Raw genomic sequence first — 14622 nt, 5'->3', positions numbered from 1 at the left:
ACATTCCCATTCTCCCTGGGAAGTTTATAAATGGTGATTAGATTTCCACATTATTCCAGAGAACCCAATTACATTTCATTCATAATTTGTGGAATACTGTCTCTCAGGGCTACAGTCAGTTATACATAATAGAATTCAGCAAAATCTTTTCTGTAAAGGGCCAGTGAGTAAATATTTTAGGCTTTGCTGGCCATATAAGGGCTCTGTCCCATATTCTTTGTTTTTGTAGCCCTTTAAAAAATATAAAAACTGTTCTTAACTCAGAGGCCTTACAAAAAATAGGCTGCAGGTTGAATTTGGCCACTGAACCATAATTTGGTGATCCTGACATATAATATAGGTTTCACAATCCTAGATCTAAAATCTTTGGGACCAGAAATATTTCAGAATTCCGTTTTTCAGAGTTTTAAAAGATAATAGGTCTGTGCTATGTATTATACCCCCATGGAGCCTGAGGTAGCACCCCATAATCAAATACATTATAGAGCACAATGTATGAATATTCACATTAAGTAAGATAAATACAGACTATAAATAACCTTTGGTAGTTCAGATTAAGTTGTGCCCCCAAATGAGTTTACTGTAAATCAAAAAACAAAAACAACTCTTTTTATTCAGAGCTTTATAGATTTCAGAATGGTAGTTTAAGGATTGTAACTTGATCTGTTTCTATAGGGAAAAACATATTCTGGGTTTTAAGTAACTTGAGAATAAACTCTTTAGAACACCTATCCATTGTGTAACTTAGGACTTCCTCTACAATTAAATATGTGTTTTGCTTTATAAGGTACAATTATGTGTATTCCTTAAAGAAGAACTTTACAATATTATCCGTGATATTTAAGATAAATTGAATTTTTGATATATGTTATCATAAAGTGTAATTTTTGCCCATTTCCCTATTTAGTTCTTGGATGAAATTTCATCTACTGAAACTAAAGAATCCAGTGGTACGAGTGAGCCTGTGCACCTGAAAGAAGGGTAATTTAATGAATTTAGAGATTAAAGTCATGTGTCAGTATAGATGTTACATAGTACAAAAAGCATGGGTCTGGAAGTGAGGAAACCTGGGTTTTGTTCTGTGTTAGAACTGCTTAAGTAACATCCATCAGGTAAGTCACACTGTCATATAAACTTTATGCCACATGGGCATGATTCCTTGTTCATGCAGTCCTAGAGTAGTTTTGTAAATATAATGAGATTATGGATATTAGAGTACTTTTAAAAAGTAATAGCACTCTTCAGTCTTGAAGTAGTGTTATCATTGGAAGTTAAAGGGGAACTTGAGTTAAAGTTTGGCCCTTTTAGTTCTGAATAGCACCATTTAAATATTAATTTAAAGACTTTATTCCCTTAGCATGGCCAAAATAAATGCAGAAGTTATAGATGACAAAGACATTTTCATATACTTAATATGATCTTACACAGCCTTTAATGTCATTTAAAGTTAAAGAACAGTTTTTGTCTTGGATGAACTATTTTAATATTTGTAACTAAATTTTCCTATCTGTCGTTTTGGCAGTGAGATGTATAAAAGAGCTCAGGGAAGAACTCGGATCGGGAAAAAGAATTTCAAGAAACGGTGGTTCTGCTTAACAAGCAGAGAGCTCACCTACCACAAACAGCCAGGTAGTTGTGTTTATGCTTTATTTTGGGGCCTTTTCCTGGTTCTCAGTGAAGATAATTTTTTTGCTGCTTAATATAACTCTGGCAAACCTTTTTACTAATATTACTGCAGTGTATAGTTTCTCACAGTGATACACACACATTAAGAATGCAATAAATAAGACACTGGGGAGGGTATGTGCTCTGGTAAGCACTGTGAATTGTGCAAGACTGTTGAATCTGAGATCTGTACCTCTGAAACAAATAATGCAATATATGTTAAGAAAAAAAAGAAGAAGAAGAAGGTAGCAGGAGGGGAGGAATGAAGCGGGGGAAATCGAAGGGGTAGACAAACCATGAGAGATGATGGACTCTGAAAAACAAACTGAGGGTTCTAGAGGGGAGGGGGGTGGGAGGATGGGTTAGCCTGGTGGTGGGTACTGAGGAGGGCACGTTCTGCATGGAGCACTGGGCGTTATGCACAAACAATGAATCATGGAACACTACATCTAAAACTAATGATGTAATGTAGGGGATTAACATAAGAATAAAAAAAAGAATGCAGTAAATATTGGACAAGTGACACCATGTAAATTCCATTTTTCTTCCTCACATGCTCTGTTTTCTAAAAAATCTCTGGTAAATTCCAGTTATCCAGAACTTGGAAGTTTCTTTTAACTCTCAGAGCCAAATTGGTAAGAATCAGTATCTAATAAATGAAAGTATTTCAGTGGTTTGCTGGATAGCATCAGCTAAAAATTTCAACAGTCATACCACAGATTGTGATTCCTTCTACAATTATCAGATTCATTCTAGACTGTTGGCCAAGCTAACTTCAAGATGGAAATTTTAAAGATTTACCTAATGATTTAATGAGAAAGCACAATGGGCTGTTTGGATAAAGAAAGCCATCTTCCTACAGTGTGATTTGAGGGATTCAGAAAGGCATAGTTTGTCCCTGAGTGGACTCACACGGTGCTTAAAATTCCACTTTTTAAGTTCATTCCTTTGGGGTAAATGATCCACAGAAGGCCATTAGCTCCTTCTGGTATCTTAGCAAGAAGAACTTAATAACTAAATCATGGATCACATTTAGTAGAATCCCCTTTATTCACGATGATCAGGATACAAAGATGTTCACTGAAAGCAAGAATCATTTAAAAACAGACAAAAAGGTACATATATATCTTAAATATATATATATTTGTTTACCAAATCTTTTGATAGAGAATCAAGATCTTTTCTTTGAACATGGATCTATAGATTGGATTTCCCCTTTGTCTTTCTTGTGCAAATATACCCAGAATGCATCAGTTTTCTGGTTGATTTCTCCAAAGTGAATCTAGAACCTAAATACTTGAAAATGCAATCCAAGTACAGAATCCTATTAGATTTCATGATAGTCACCCCTACTCTTTTATAGGTGTGTCACCCGCATATAAATTAACTTTATTTATATGGGTGTGGATCTCCTTTTTTGAAGCTTCTCAAAGCACTCACCTGATTTTCAAGTAAACAGTAAACCTCTTAGTAGGGAGCACTTATTTTGTCACTCTACATATATTTAAGTAAATTATTATAACATGGAAAAATCGCATAAATAGGTTTGGGAACAACCCAGCGGAGCTGATAAACAAAACAGCCTAACCAACGGAAACAGAAGGATGCAGGCTTAACAGATAGTAGCCTAGTTAACCACAAGCACTCAGCATCCCATGAGTATCGTTTGTTATGTTTTACAGTGTACATGTTAATACACTAGCTCTGTTAGGTAAAGATCTGTTAGGAGAGCTTCTGCTGTAAATTCTGAAATGATAACAAACACCAGCAATTGGGTGCTTTCAAGAGAATGTAGATTCAACTAAGTAGAATGCTTCAGTGGAGATTTTTGAAGAGTAGAGTGATAAGAAAAATTGTTTCATAATTCCTTATTATGGCTCTACCAAAATGATTACATATAGCCAAATGTATTAGTAAGATATAAGAAACCAAAGTCATTTTATTTTTAAGCACCCAGATAATTTGTTATGGCAATGTTTTAGAAGTTATAGCTTATGTTGAATACTATATAAATGCTCTCACATATATAGCAACTTTAAAAAAGTAGCTGTCATAATATGCTAGTTATGTTTACATTAACAGTACATTGAAATAAAATTTAATTTAGTCATTCTCCATGAATAAATTAGCTGTTTTTTCCTCATTTAAAGTATTTTCTAATCTAAAGTTGTATTCTAAAGTCTTTTTTGGCTTAGAACTTTAAGAATCAGGTGATAGCTTTGGCCTTTTTCCTCCAGAAAAATGCACATACAGACTAGACACAAAATTTTGCGTATACTTTCAGTGGGTTTGTAGATCAAAGTTCATCTACAGTTCTTAAGAACCTCTGTTCTAACTAGTGGTCTTATGAGGATAAAATTCTATAGAGTGATTAGGCTGCTGTAGGTATAAAATAGACACATTAGAAATTACATTGTTTTCAGGCCTTAAGAAATTTAACCTACTGGAATGACATTGGAGGAATAAGCTCTATTATATGAAGTTTCAAGATTATGTATCAAAGCCTACAGTTTTAAGCATCCATGCCTTTTGTTTTAACTATTTTGATGGATTTTTCCAAAATGTATTACATGCTTCCCTGCCTTCTAAAAAAGAATTCATTGAACGTAAGTTAACATTTTCTAGATGACTTGGGGCTGTCATTGATAATATTACTTATTATGTAGTGCTTTGATTTAGTGGTGTTTTCAGACCTGCTTATGGGTATGTGCAGCTGTTTACTCCCCAGCTAAATGCCTTGGACTGCTGTGCTTTTATGTTCCTGTGTTTGCTTTATACAGTTTTTCTCTATCCCCTTTATATTCAGGCTGTTACTTTAAATTCCTTATGCTGTCAGTGAACCATAATGTAACATGTCACTCCCACCTTCATCACCCAGCTCAATTTTTTACCACAGATACACTGAATGAGGATACAGGTACTGTGTTTGTTAAAATTATGTTTAAGATTAAAAGCCTCTGATGAAAGATTTAAGGACTTTCCTATGTGGAGGAAATGCATGGGCTCCATTGGAGTCTCTGAATGTTCAAGCAAATGTTTAGCTTACTTCCTGTTTCCTTGCTGTTGCTGGATAGCCAAGACTCCTAGTTAAATCTCTTGCTACACTTGCTATGTGACTTTGGTGTCTGAAAGAGTCTCTTCCAGATTTTCTATAAATGGCTCTAAATCATTGGGTCTTTCACTCTGCCTCTTACTGGACCACTAGTATTCTGAACCAAGTATTTTTATCACTTAGAATCAAATAGTATGGTCTTTTCCCATTTTACTGGAAAAGGAATTAATAGAATGTTCTCAATTTTAAGGGTTTTTCCTAAGTAAGTTGTTAAGGTTTAGATGCCTGCTTAGGTAATCACTCACAAGTAATAGTATGCAATTTATCTTCAATACAACTAGATTAATGTGTGGCAAATGAGTATTATAGGGCACTCAGCAGTCGGTCATGATTATATTGACAGTTTTTTATGAATGTGTGCTTGTAATTATGGTTTTATATTGCTATATTGCAGTGTAGTCATTTTCTATAAGTAAAAGTTCTTCTAGTTGTATGCTGAAATCAAATGAGTTATTGACTTGCAGCCTCTTTAACATGTGCTCTTTTACCTTCATGCTTTTGCATATGCTATACCTAGAAATTCCTTTCTTTCCTTCTTCACCTGTGTAATTTGTTGTCCTTTTAAGCCTCAGATCAATTATCAGCTGTTTATGGAAGTCAGTTATAAGCCTCTAGCCACTTCAGTTGAGCTATTCCCTTATTCTGTTTCTTTATCACCTTAGGAATAACTCCTGTCACACCATGTAGTCCTTACTTTTGTCTGTCTCTTCCTCTAGTCTGTAAGATCCTCAATGTCAGGGACCATTTTTTACTACCTTCGTTAAACCATGTCGTAAATGTTTTTAATAAATGGTGTTCTTCAAAGAGCACCATGTCTTCCAGATATATTATCAGCTGAATTACTTTAAGAACCATTGCTCTAGGTTTCTGAAATTTCCACCAAGAGTACTAATAATAGATTATTAACAGATTCATCTCTGAAATCCATTCTGTGTTCTCCAAACTTGGTTAGGTATTGTCCACTCTTGGGAGACCTGATATACACAGATACATACAGCGTACACAACTTTCATGTGATATCAAATGTTCCAGTTCATATAGCCTATGGACAATATAAAAGAAACTTTGATGATGTTTGAAACAAATCTCAATACATTTAGGTTGAATTCGTTTTCACCTGCTCATATTTTTTTTTTTTAAGTTTTTTTTTTTTTTTTGAAGAGAGAGACACAGCGAGAGAGGGAACACAAGCAGGGGCAGTGGCAGAGGGAGAAGCAGGCTTCCCGCCGAGCGGGGAGCCTGATGGGGGCTCGATCCCAGGACCCTGGGATCATGACCTTAGCCGAAGGCAGATGCTTAACGACTGAGCCACCCAGGCACCCCTCACCTGCTCATATTTTTACACACTGCGTTCTGCAGCATTTTTTTCTTTGGTAGCTAAAGAACACCATTGTTGCAGTCATACATTCATTCAACAAATATTTTATTGAGTGCCTAGTATGTGCCAGATGCTGTCCTAGGCTCTAGAGAAAACAGTAGTAAACAAAACATACCAAAATTTTTGCCCTTGTGAAATTTTAAATGATAGATGATGAACAAAAAAATTATATAGTATATTGGAAATGAGATGGACAAAAATAAAGCAGAGAAAGGGAAGAGAGAATGATAGGCTTATGAGGAGAGTTGCAGTATTAAAAAGTCTAGCCAGGGAGGGCTTCACTAAGAAAGTCATTTGAACAAAGACCTAAAGATGATAAGGGAGTGAGTCATGTGGATATCTGGGGTTAATAGTGATGCATAGTTAACAGCAGCCAGTACAAAGGCCCTGAAACAGAAGCATGCCTAGAGTATTTAAGAGATAAGAGAAAGCTCTTGTGGCTAAGGGGGAAAAAAAGAGTAAAAGGGGTAGTCCTAGGAACTTAGGTCAAAAAGGTCATGGAGAAGCTAGATATTTTTAGGGCTTTGTGGGCCATTCTAAAACTTTTACTCTGAGTCAAAGATGGAAAGGCATTGGAGAGCTTTAAAGAGAGGAATTTCATCATTTGACTTATGGTTTAATAGATCAATCACTCATACCACGTGGAGAATAGAATGAAGGGGGCGAGGAGACCAGTTAAGAGGCATTGTAATAATTCAGGGGAGCAAAGATAATGGCTTGGACCAGTTGGTAGCAGTGGAGGCAATAAAAGTGGATCACATTCTGGATCTTTTTTTTTTTTAAGTTTTTATTTATTTATTTACTTGACACAGAGGGAGCACAAGCAGGGGGAGCAGCAGGCAGAGGGAGAGGCAGGCTTCCCACCAAGCAGGGAACCCGATGCGGGGCTCGAACCCACGACCCTGGGATCATGACCTGAACCAAAGGCAGACACTTAACCGACTGAGCCATCAGGCACCCCTCACATTCTGGATTTTTTGAAAGATAGTACTCAGGTGTTTTGCTAAAGGATCAGATATCAAGAGTGAGAGAAAGGCAAGACAAGGATAACTCCCAGGATTTGAGCTTACACAACTACACTGATGAAGTTACTTTTTTAAAAACAGACCCATGAGTTCTCAGTAGTGAAGGGGCTTGTACAGCCGTACCTCAGAGATATGGTGGGTTTGGTTCCAGACCACAACAGTAAAGCTTATTCACAATAAAGTGAGTCAAATGAATTTTTTGGCTTCCCAATGTGTATAAAAGTTATCTTTATGCTCTACTGTGGTCTATTAAATGTGCAATAGCATTATGTCTAAAAAAGACAATGTACATACCTTAATTTAAAAATACTTTGCTTAAAAAAATGCTAACCATCTTCTGAGATTTCAGCAAGTTGTAATCTTTTTGCTGGTGGAGGGGTCTTGCCTTGATGTTTGGCTGCTGGCTACTCAGGGTGGTGATTGCTGAAGGTTGGGTAGCTGTGGCAGTTTCATAAAATGAGACAACTATGAAATTTGCCACATCAGTTGACTCTTTTTTCATGAATGATTTTTCTGTAGCATGTGATGCTGTTTGATAGCATTTTACCCACAGTAGAACTTCTTTCAAAATCCGAGTCAGGGGTGCCTGGGTGGCTGTCATTAGGCGACTGCCTTCGGCTCAGGTCATGGTCATGGGGTCCTGGGATCGAGCCCCGCATTGGGCTCCCTGCTCAGCAGGAGGCGTGCTTCTCCCTTTCCCACTCCCCCTGCTTGTGTTCCCTCTCTCGCTGTGTCTCTGTCAAATAAATAAAATCTTAAAAAAAAAAAAAAAAAAAAATCCGAGTCAATCCTCTCAGACTCTTCCACTGCTTTATCAATTAAGTTTAGATAATGCTCCAAGTCCTGTTTTCATTTTACTAGTCTTCACAGCGGCTTCACAAGAATAGATTCCATTTCAAGAACTACTTTCTTTGCTCATCCATAATAAGACTCCTCATCCATTAAAGTTTTACCTTGAAATTACAGCAGGTTAGTCACATCTTCAGGCTCCACTTCTAACTCTAGTTCTCGTGTTCCTTCCAACACATCTGCGGTTACTTCCTCCACTGAAGTCTTAAACCACTCAAAGTTATCAGGGAGGGCTAGAATCAGCTTTCTTCCAAACTCCTGTTAATGTTGATATTTTGACTTCTTACAAATCACAAATGTTCTTAATGGCATCTAGAATGGTAAGTCCTTTCCAGAAGGTTTCAGTTTATGTTGCTCAGATCCTTCAGAGGAACCACCATCTGTGGCAGCTATAGCCTTATGAAATGTTAACTATTAAGACTTTAAAGTCAAAATTACTCCTTGATCCATGGGCTACAGAATGGATGTTGTGTTGGCGGGCATGAAAACAACACTAATTTCGTTGTATATCCTCATCAGAGCACTTGGGTGACTGGGTACATTGTCAGGAGCCTTAATTTTTTTTTTTTTTTAAAGATTTTATTTATTTATTTAACAGAGACACAGCGAGAGAGGGAACACAAGCAGGGGGAGAGGGAGAGGGAGAAGCAGGCTTCCCGCTGAGCAGGGAGCCGATGCGGGGCTCGATCCCAGGACCCTGGGATCATGACCTGAGCCGAAGGCAGACGCCCAACCATCTGAGCCACCCAGGAGCCTTAATATTTTGAAAGGAATGTCTTTCCTTCAAGAGCTTTTCTGTTGCATTCACAACTTGGCTGTTTGGCACAAGAAGGCCTAGCTTTCGGCCTGTCTTGGCTTTTGACATTCCTTCCTCACTAAGCTTAATAATTTCTAGCTTTTGATTTAAAGTGAAATGTACAACTCTCCCTTCCACTTGAACACTTAGAGGCCATGGTAGGGTTATTAATTGGCCTAATTTCAGTATTGTTGTGTCTCAGAGAATAGGGAGGAGCAAGGATAGGGAGAGACATGGGAGAATGGCTGGTTGGTGGAACATTCAGAGCACACACAACATTTATCAATTAAGTTTGCTGTCTTATATGGGCATAATTCATGGTACCCCAGAAGAATTAGAGTAGTAATATCAAAGATCACTGATCACCATAACAAATATAATAATAATGGGAAAGTTTGAAATATTGTGATGTGAGAATTACCAAAATGTGACGCAGACACAAAAAGAGCAAGAAAAATGGTACCAATAGACTTGCTTGATGCAGGGTTACCACAGGCCTTCAATTTATTAAAAAAACACAGTATCTGTGAAGTGCAATAAAGCAACACACAATAAAATGAAGTGTGTCAGTATTAGACTAATTCTTTCATAGATAACAACTTGGAAGACTATATAAGACAACTCTGAAGGATTTGACCCTCAAAAATGGGAGACATGCTGGAATATTATTATATGGCTTTTCTCTCTGAAGGCACTCCTAGCCTGTGCAGTGTGAGATGGCTGAAATTCAAGTAGGAAGCCACAGTTTTATTGGCTTGAGGTATTAGAAGATACAGTTCAAGACTGCCAGAGGAGCTGGAAATTGAGGGAAAAGAGGATGAGCCTTCCAATCTGTATATGAACTCCCTGGAAATCCTTGGTTGACTCTTCAACTGCTTATGCAAGGGGGAAGTTCAAAGAAGCTACTGAAAAGTAGTAACAAGAAAGACTTAAAAAGATGAACAGAAATTTCAATTCCTTTTCTCCCCAGGAGAAACATTTTGGAATTTTAGAAGGGCTTCATGAACACCCTGGGGTTTTCATTTTGAAATAGCGAAAAGGCAGTGGCTCAGCAGTAAAGACTGTCCTAAGATTAAGAACAAGGTATAAAGCCAAGTCTCAGAGTGATTTAACTAATGTAACTGTTCAAGGGAAGGTAACTGAATACGGTCTCTACAGTGTGTCATTCCTTATGTCCAGTATACAGTGAAACATTAACAAGTTTGAGAAGAAACGGTAAAATAGGATATACAGACATGAACTTTAAAGGTATTACAAGTACTCGAAGGACTTGATGTAAAAGATAGTCATGAGTAAAGAAACGAAGGATTTCAGCAAAAGAAACATTAGAAACTATTAAAAGGAATCAGATGGAAATCTAGAAGTGCAATATTTCAACTGAAATATTAAAGAAAAGTTCAGGGAACTTGAAGGTAGATTAGTAGAAATTATCCAATCTGGGAACACAGAGAAAAAAGACTAGGAGAGAAAAAAAACAACAAACGATAGAACCTCAGTGGCTTTTGGAACAATATCAGACAGCCTAACTTGTGCCTGGTTGGTGTCAGGAGAGTAAAGAGTAGAGCAGAAAAAATATTTAAAGAAATAATGGCCTCAAATGTGGTGAAAAACATTATTTTAAAGATCTAAGAAACTCAGTGACCTCCAGGTGTGATAAATACAAAGAAAATCACACTTAGACATATAGTAATTAAATTAAACCAAAGAGATACAGAAAATCTCAAAAGCAGAAGAACAGAAGACAAATTGCATACAGGAGAACAACAATGCGCTTGACAGCTAACTTCTCATAAGAAGCAACCAAAGCAAAAAGACAATAGAATGACCTCTTTAAAATGCTGAAGAAAATAAAACTCTCAACCTAGAATTCTAGTGAAAATTTACTTTAAAAATGAAAATATCCTTTAGGTAAATGAAAGCTGGGAGACTCCATTGCAAACAGGTTTTCACTGTAGGAACGCTAAAGGAAATTCTTCAGGTTGAAGTGAAATAACACCAGATGGAAACTTAGATCAACAGGAAGGAATGAAGAACACTGGAAATGGTAAATATGTAGGTAAATGTAAGAATGTCTTTTCTCTCATTTTCCTTAAAAAGCAACTGTTTAATAAGCAAAATTTGTAACATTTAATTGCACAGTTTATAACAAATGTAGATGGAAAATATAGGACTGGAGTAAATTATTTGCAAAGCTCTTACATTTTATGTGAAGTGACACAATAATTTTAATTTTTTAATTTTAAGTAGACCATAATGAGGGCTGTATACTATAATTGCTAGAACAAAAACATTTTTAGAAAAAAGTATAGCCCATCGCCTCTCCCTTACCCAAAAAGTAAATAAATAAATGTGGCAGGAGAGGAAGAACAGAGGAGCAAAGATCAGATGCAGTAAATGGGAAACAAAATGAAACAAAAAATAGCAAAATGATAGCTTAAACACAGTCATATCAATAAATACAATAAAGAGAACATGATATCCAAGATCAGGAGCAAAGCAAGGATTATCTACTTAGATCATTTCTACTCAACATTGTCCTGGAGGTTGTAATGTAATAAGGCCAAAAAAGGGGGGGCAGGGGAGGCATACGTAGAATATCCTAAGGAATCTTCAAAACAAGTACTTGAACCAATAAATGAATTTAGTGAGGCCGTGGGATACATGATTCATATATACAAATCAACTGTATTTCTATACACTGGAAGGAAATGGTTAGAAAATGAAATTTTTAAAATACCATTTACAGTAGCCCTCCCCCCCCAAAAAAAAAAATTAGGAATAAATTAACCAGAGAAGTACAAGACTTCTTTTTTTTTTTTTTTTTAAGATTTTATTTATTTATTTGACAAAGAGAGACACAGCAAGAGAGGGAATACAAGCAGGGGGAATGGGAGAGGGAGAAGCAAGCTTCCCGCGGAGCAGGGAGCCCGACGCGGGGCTCGATCCCAGGACGCTGGGATCGTGACCTGAGCCGAAGGCAGACGCCTAACGACTGAGCCACCCAGGCGCCCCGAGAAGTACAAGACTTCTGCACTGAAAACTACAGAACATTGCTAAGATAAAATAAAGAAGACGTAAAAGGCGTACATCATGTTTGTGGATTTGAAAATTCAATATTTTTTAAGAAGTCACTTCTCAAACTTCTCAAATTTATCTTGATTTTAACACAGTCCTTCCTACTTCAAATCCCAGAAAGCTTTTTTTGTTATATTCACCAAGTTGTAAGATCACTAGTTCTAGAACATTTTCTCACCCCAGAAAGAAGTCCTATGCCCATTAGCAGTCACTCTCCATACCTCCATTCTCCTAGCTCCCAACAACCATCTATTTACTTTCTATGTCTATGGATTTGCCTATGCTGGGCATTTCCTATAAATGGACTCATAAAATATATAACCTTTTAAGAGTGGCTTCTTTCTCTTAGCATAATGTCTTCCAAGCTCATCCATGATATAGCATGAGTCAGTACTTTATTCCTTTTATGGCTGAATAATATTACATTGTATGGATATAGGCCAGATCTTGTTTATCCATTCAAAAGTTGAACAGATTGTTTCCAGTTTTTTCCTATTATGAATGATTCTGCTCTGAATATTCCTATGTAAGTTTTTGTGTGGATATAATGTTTCTTGGTTCTTTTGGGTATATATGCCTAGGGATGGAATTGGTGAGTCATGGTAACTCTAGGTTCAACTTTTTGAAGAGGTAATAGAAATTTTAACTGAAACTGGGTTTCATTCATCTTTTTTTTTTTTTTTTAAAGATTTTATTTATTTATTTGACACAGAGAGAACATAAGCAGGGGGAGCTGCAGGCAGCGGGGAGGGAGAAGCAGGCTCTCCGCTGAGCAGAGAGCCTGATGCAGGGCTCAAATTCAGGATCCTGGGATCATGACCTGAGCCAAAGGCAGACGCTTAACCAACTGAGCCACCCAGGTGCCCTTTAAGGGGAAATTTAATGCACTCACATTTATTGTGATTACTGTGATTACTGCTTTGTTTTGTATTTTCTGTTTACTAGGCTTTTCTGTTTATTAGGTTTATTTTTCCTTTCCTGCCTTTTTATTGGACTAATCAAGCCCTTGATTGCATGCTTTCTCCCCGCCCCGCCCCCCCCCCCCCCCGTGAGAGAATTTGGGCATCCTATTTGTACTCTACGATTGTTAACAGACAAATTTAAACTTACATGTTTATCTTAATGTCTACAGTTAATCAAAGCCCCCATTCACTTAGGAAAAGAATAATAGGTTGCTTTGAATTTGTTATTTTCCCAAGCATCTCCTTAATGAAGTCATATGGAACTGTAAGACTAGGTTCTCTTTTTCTTTTGCCTTCTTACATTATTCTTGCATGATTTTCTATCCATGTTTGTCAGTTTTGCTGATTTCTTTGCTCAGCACTATTTCTTACATATTTGCCTTTTCCTGCATTTATTATTTATTTTGCAAGAGTGCTTTCTCAAAGAATTATTTCAGTAGGGTTTATGGCTGGTAAATTTTCTGAGTCCATGCATATTTTTTTTAAAGTCTATTTCACCCTTACGCTTAAATGATAGACAATTTAAAATCATTTTCCCTGAGAACTTTGAAGATACTACTCCATGGTTTGCTAGTTTCCATTGTTGCTAGTGAGAATTTTGATGTCAGTCTGGTTGTGTCTTGATTCTTTTCCCTAGTAACTCTTAGGAATTTCTTTACAAGTTCTAATATTTTACTCCCCAGTGTGAGGTTATGGACTTTTTCCTTCCGTGCTGCTCAGCACTTGTTGGATCCTTTCAGTCTGGAGATTTCTGTTGTTTATCTCTGGGACATTTTCATTGGTCGTTTTCTCCTGAACACTCTTTCTGTTCTGTTTCTGGAATTCTTATTAGGTATTAAAATTTATACATTCATCCATCATGGCTCTTAACTTTTTTAACTTTCTCTTTCTTTGTCCTTTTGTACTGTATTTTTGGAGAGTCCTCAGTAAAATCTAATCACCTTGCAATTCATTTCAGTTAACACTAGTAACTGTGAAGTTAACTCCAATGACATCATGATAATATATGTGCCTGGGAGCAATATACTTTCTCTACATATGCTATGTTATAATTTGCCCAGAAATGAACAAATACAGCAGTTCTAGGGTATGTGATTGCTTTGTGTGTTCAACAAATCTAAAGATAGAAACTTCCTGCAAAATTACTAAATTCTCTGGAATCTCTGTGGTGCTACTCCATGTAGATCAGTACCCAGAGGTACTTCATTGTATCCTTCATTTCCTCAGATGTTATCCTCTTTGTTGTATCTGTGTCTCTCTTTCAGGGTGCTGATTTCCCTCATCATTTGGTGATCTTTTTGGTGATTTGCTCATCTGTGTGTTTTTACACTCTGTTCACCTGCTTGAGTGTTCGGAAGCTTACTGCCAGTGGTTGTGAGGGAGGTACAGGACAAGCTGCCGAGGGGCAAGCCTGCTGCTTGCTTGTCTTCTGGTGTGCGTGCTCTCCTTCCCTCCTGAGGGCCAGCGACTACCTGTGACAGAGCACCGCTCTGCCACCCTAGTAGGCATCATTACTGCGTATTAGCCTGGGAAATAAGCCTCTGTTGACTGCCGCTTGGTACAAGCTGAGGGAGGGGGAGCTCTTCCAGACGCAGCTTACCTGTTAATCATCCTGATGTATGTCTGAGTGTGTGTGTGTGTGTGTGTGTGTGTGTCCTTGTGTCCCCAATCCCCAGCTCTCTGTGTCCAGTGACTCTGGCTTGAAGCTGTCTTCTCACTACTCCTACTTATGAAGATGTCTTTTCCTACATGTGGTTCGG

The 14622-nt window shown here is 37.3% G+C and overlaps 1 protein-coding gene across 3 annotated transcripts in view; it reads left to right on the top strand.

Annotated features, from left to right (window-relative positions):
• RASA2 (RAS p21 protein activator 2) overlaps positions 1–14622 on the top strand; it is a 124050-nt gene that overhangs the window by 99626 nt on the left and 9802 nt on the right. Inside the window, exons 18-20 of one of the 3 annotated variants that reach the window (XM_044920356.1) lie at positions 908–981; positions 1523–1629; positions 4260–4271. In XM_044920356.1, coding sequence (XP_044776291.1) covers positions 908–981; positions 1523–1629; positions 4260–4271 — 193 coding nt within the window. Of the gene's footprint in view, positions 1–907; positions 982–1522; positions 1633–4259; positions 4272–14622 lie in introns of all 3 variants that reach the window. The other 2 variants (XM_021678866.2, XM_021678865.2) reach the window with 2 other exon arrangements.

This window comes from Neomonachus schauinslandi, chromosome 1, assembly GCF_002201575.2.
Source record: "Neomonachus schauinslandi chromosome 1, ASM220157v2, whole genome shotgun sequence".
NCBI classification, from domain to species: Eukaryota; Metazoa; Chordata; class Mammalia; order Carnivora; family Phocidae; genus Neomonachus; species Neomonachus schauinslandi.
Note: the sequence above shows the minus strand (reverse complement) of the source record. Positions and strands in the feature narration are given on the sequence as shown.